Genomic DNA, 4,598 nt, shown 5'->3' with positions numbered 1-4,598 from the left:
GAATATCTTTAGGATGAACTGGAATGCAGAATTAGGGCAAGGCCAAGATGGCCCTCTTCAGTAGTGTAGTTTACTAATGCTTTAAAGGAGGAGTGGAGAACAATACCACCAACTTTCTACCAGAAATTAGTAGACAGTCTTCAACGACACATTGAAGCAGTCATTAAGGCCAAAGGCATGCTAACATGCTATTAATTTTTTTTGGAATAAAAACATATTTTATTCATAACTACCCGTGTCCCATGACTTTTGAATAGGATAGTGTATATGGTAACTGAAATGTCACTGTATTTTACAAAATACTGGTACACTAGTTCTAATACTAATAAAAGTAAGAGATTTCCACTTTGTAAAGGCCAGTTTTATGCTATTGTGCACTTTTGTGGTGGGATTATTAGTTATATGGCTCAAAGGTTAATAAAACAGAAAAAGTAATACATATATAAATAGATACATACTGTTTCAAGACTTAAGCTATTTAGAATATATATTTGTAGTTTTATGTTACAGTTTGCAGTAATTCTAGAAGGAAAAAAAGGTATAGAGTTAAGGTAAAGAAAACAATGGACAAAATATTAAGTTTTTCTGAAAAAACATTTGATGTTTATTTAGGGGGTTATAGAGATTGTGCAAATGAAATCTGACAATTTTCAGATGAAGAAAAGTATTTTTAATCTTAAAATCAAAATTACTTTGCATGTTGGTTAGTCAACATTCCAAAAGAAAAATTTCCTGAGCAAATCTTTAATTAAAAATTTTAATACTTACTTAAAAATCCTAATACTTTGATACAAACAGTATTATGTAAATGAATGCATATTCTTCTTTACATGTAATAATTAACTTACATTTATTTCACTCACAAAATATTTTACCATGTTTTTTATGAAAAATGCAACACCACACTTCAGCAGGTTACACACAATTTAGGTGAAAAGTTATTTTGCATCTTCAATTTTCTAGCAAAACAGTACTTTATCTAGGAATAATCATTGAAGTAGCAACATAAAGAATGATCAAACATTATAAAAATGGAAGCAACAATGTACACGTTTAAATCTTTGACTATAGAGCTATGTGTATTGCACCTACTATATAACCAAAAAGTAATCATTGGAATAGTCATACTATAACTTTTGAAAATGTATGCATATCTTCCTGACATTTTGCAGATTATCAGTAAATATTACATGGCTTTTGGTAAATCTTAAGAGTGGAAAGCTACAGTATGTGTGTGTGTCAATTTCAGTGCTGTTCATCGTGAACCTGTTAGAAGAATTGGCAGTGGAAGAATATTAGCACGTGATAGGGACCAATGGGACAAGGACAAGGATCAACAAGAACGAGACTATGGATACAACAGATGTAATGGCAATCGACGTGACAGGTTGGATCGAGATGATCGAGAAAAAGAAGGTCGAATTCCTGGTCGATTCAGTGACCATGGAGAAAGAAGATTTGGAAGAGGTAAAACACTTGCAGAATGAAAGTAACAGAATAGAGTTTATTCATTGAGATTCTATTGTAGGGACAAATCCATAATTTCCACATTCTAGCTCAGTCTGTCCATCCGAGATAAAACATGATTATAGTTATAAAAACCAAAAATAACTTAAAGGCAGAACTTACTTGGATAATCTCTGACTTCAGTTTATGTATAAACAAGCTCTCTTTATACAGAAGCTCTGTTTATCATTGTTAAGATTTTAAAGTAAATCAAGTTTATGAGCATCACACTCACCTAGGTCATGTTACAGTACACTTCAACTATTCAAAGACCTTAAATTTGAATGTTCCTTTACACAAGTTAATAATTTTCTTGTATTAAAACCTATGTAATCATGCTGACAGCACCAATGACAGATAAATTTATAATCATTTTATGATTTTAATCAAGGAATATGATCTTTCAATCTAAAAAAATACTGTAATTGGCAGCGAGGTTTAAACATATCTCGGCTGTATTTGAAGGTGTACCCTGCAAACTATATTTCATAAGTGATTTTTTTTTATTCTGAGATTAACCAACATATGACAAACTTATAACTAATGGGTATTTAGGAACTTTGTTTGTAAGTGGTTTAATATAATTTTACTTGTACAAATAATTAAATTTTCTTTCAATTTAAGTTGGCATAAAGATTGTGAAGTTACAGTACAGACTAGTGAACATTGTTTTATGATATACTTCACATTGAAGTTGCTAACACTGTTATGAATATCCTTAGCCAAAATTAAGCGATTATGATCCTGTTATGTTCAACAATAAATTTATTTTTATGTTCAGTGTTCAAGTCATCCAAAAATTGACATGATCAGAATTTCTAAAAATAATTCAAGTATCATCTACATTCATACAGTTGTACAGTGTTTTTAAAAACTGAAGAATTGTCCAGTTATTGCTTTTCAAAACAGAGGAAAAAAATTGGCTAACTAGGGAACCAATATAGAACCCATAAACACTATCAGTCTGATGATACAAATCACCATGAACTCTCTCAACATAGGCTCAGTTGAATTGACCAACCACATGACCACTTTGTTCTTGTTATAGTATCAATGCTACTAACTTTTATTATAGTATGTGTATTTTCACAAAATTTGGCAGTCTTTTATATACAAAAAATCAGATTTTTTAGTGAAGTATTTTTACTAAAGATTTGTCTGTGAATATATCTTCTTTTTTCACTAGTCTGAGTGCAAAGTGATTTTCATGTTAAGATCAAAAATACTTTTCTTCACCCCAAAAATCTCAAATTTCATTTGTGTAATCTCTAAAACCTCCTAAATACATTTCCAATATTTGTTTTCAGTAAAACTTTATATTTTCATTCTCGAACTACATTACCCACGACCTATTCCGAGCTGATCACGTGCATGCCTCCCGAAAATTTATTATTATTACTTATTTTACTCACCTAGAGATTCCTCTTTTTACATTTTAGTTACTTTTATAATAATAAATGAATACACATGAAAAACAAGAAATAAAGTACTTACCTGGGCTTTCATTATTTTTGCTGTCGACTGTTAATGACACTTAACTATACGTTTTATACTAATGGTACTACTACACTAAATGATTTTTCATTTAATTAAATAATGCAACAAAGAACACAGAATAAGAATATACAAAAAGCAACAAGAGCTATTAAAAATTCAGCTAAGCTTGTCGATGCATTTCCGTGGGAATAAAGTTTGAACTGGAAGCGAAATAGACAATTCTTTGTACAGAAAACAATGTAATATAATATATCCTTTGATAGACTAAAACCTTGGCTTTTTATTTGTTATAGCTAATATAATATTAAACATTAGAGAAAATTGTTGGCAATTTTTGAAAAAGATTGTGACAGGTGGGTGTGGTAAGAGGGGTCTGATTTTCTAATTGACACTGTAACCAAACGAGATTGAAGGCTTTGGAAATTATGCTTTGCCTGAGCGATGACAACATTGTAATAAGTAATTTACATTAAATTTCATACTTCTCGGAGGGGTGGTAAATAAATCAGAGAAGAGGGAATACCTAGAGAGCAAATATCACAATTTTCACATTAGAAGAAATTTAGAATTTTTTTAAAATATTGTCTTATAAAATTAAGAACTTAAAATTTATGTACTATTAAAATATGGATTATTAGCTAAAAGTTTTTGCTATACTAATTGGTATAACAGGAACAAAAAGTAGTTTAATTAACTTTTAAATGTAACTCACTAAAAACCTTTATACATGCAGTAAAAGATGCCTGTGTAGAGAGAGTTAATGCTATGTCTAAAATGTTGGTGCATTGTATCAACCTTTATTTCAGTGAAGCTGTACATAATAATGATTGTTCTTAATACTGAATTTATTTAATGTACCTTCATGAAATTTGGAAGCTTTTTGTAAATATTACAAGTATCTTTACTAAAGACTTTTCTATGAATTTACAAAGTCAGACTGATTAGCCTGAGTGCATGGTGATTTTCAAGTTAAGAAAAAGAAAATACTTTTTTCATTTTACAGTTTTTATATTTCATTTGCATAACCTCTAGGGCCTCCTAAATGTATGCTTTTCATCTGTGAAACTATACCTTAATACTAGAAATAAACAACCTTAAAACACCAAAATTTTTTATTTTTCTTTAATTGGTCACTCGATGTTTTGGTTTACAGCTTCTTCAGGAGTGTTCCACTAAAACACCAACTGTAACTGACAGTACAAAGCTTCAAACAGTTTGAATAATAAATTGTAATAAAATCTGTAGATGGCATTTTCACAGTGTGTTTGCACTACAAAGCAGTAAAGCATTTTGTTGAAAAAATTAAAAGCTACCTGTAGTAAACAAAAGTTCTATCCAAGTTGGAGCTTGAAATAACAAAAGATAAGATGAAAAAATAATTATAATTATAGGCACCATCCTTTGTCCCTATTCATCTGTGGTCATAGTTGTTTGATGAGAAGAACTTCTTTATATTTTCTGTCAGTGTAGTTGGTGACTTTGGTAAGGATTTGTATGGAGAATGGTGGTTTTGTGTTAGGTGTTATTTGTCCATGATGAGCTAAAACGTTATGGTGGTTTTGTGTTAGGTGTTATTTGTCCATGATGAGTTAAAA

The 4,598-nt window shown here is 30.1% G+C and overlaps 1 protein-coding gene across 1 annotated transcript in view; it reads left to right on the top strand.

The window, feature by feature from the left end:
• Positions 1–4,598, top strand: part of LOC106468191 — a 133,116-nt gene that overhangs the window by 42,118 nt on the left and 86,400 nt on the right. The window contains exon 5 of the mRNA XM_022396510.1: positions 1,250–1,467. Within this exon, the coding sequence (XP_022252218.1) occupies positions 1,250–1,467 (218 nt within the window). The remainder of the gene's footprint in view (positions 1–1,249; positions 1,468–4,598) is intronic.

This window comes from Limulus polyphemus, unplaced genomic scaffold, assembly GCF_000517525.1.
Source record: "Limulus polyphemus unplaced genomic scaffold, Limulus_polyphemus-2.1.2 Scaffold2909, whole genome shotgun sequence".
Taxonomy (NCBI): domain Eukaryota; kingdom Metazoa; phylum Arthropoda; class Merostomata; order Xiphosura; family Limulidae; genus Limulus; species Limulus polyphemus.
The sequence above is the reverse complement of the archived record's forward strand: the minus strand, read 5'-3'. Positions and strand labels throughout refer to the sequence as shown.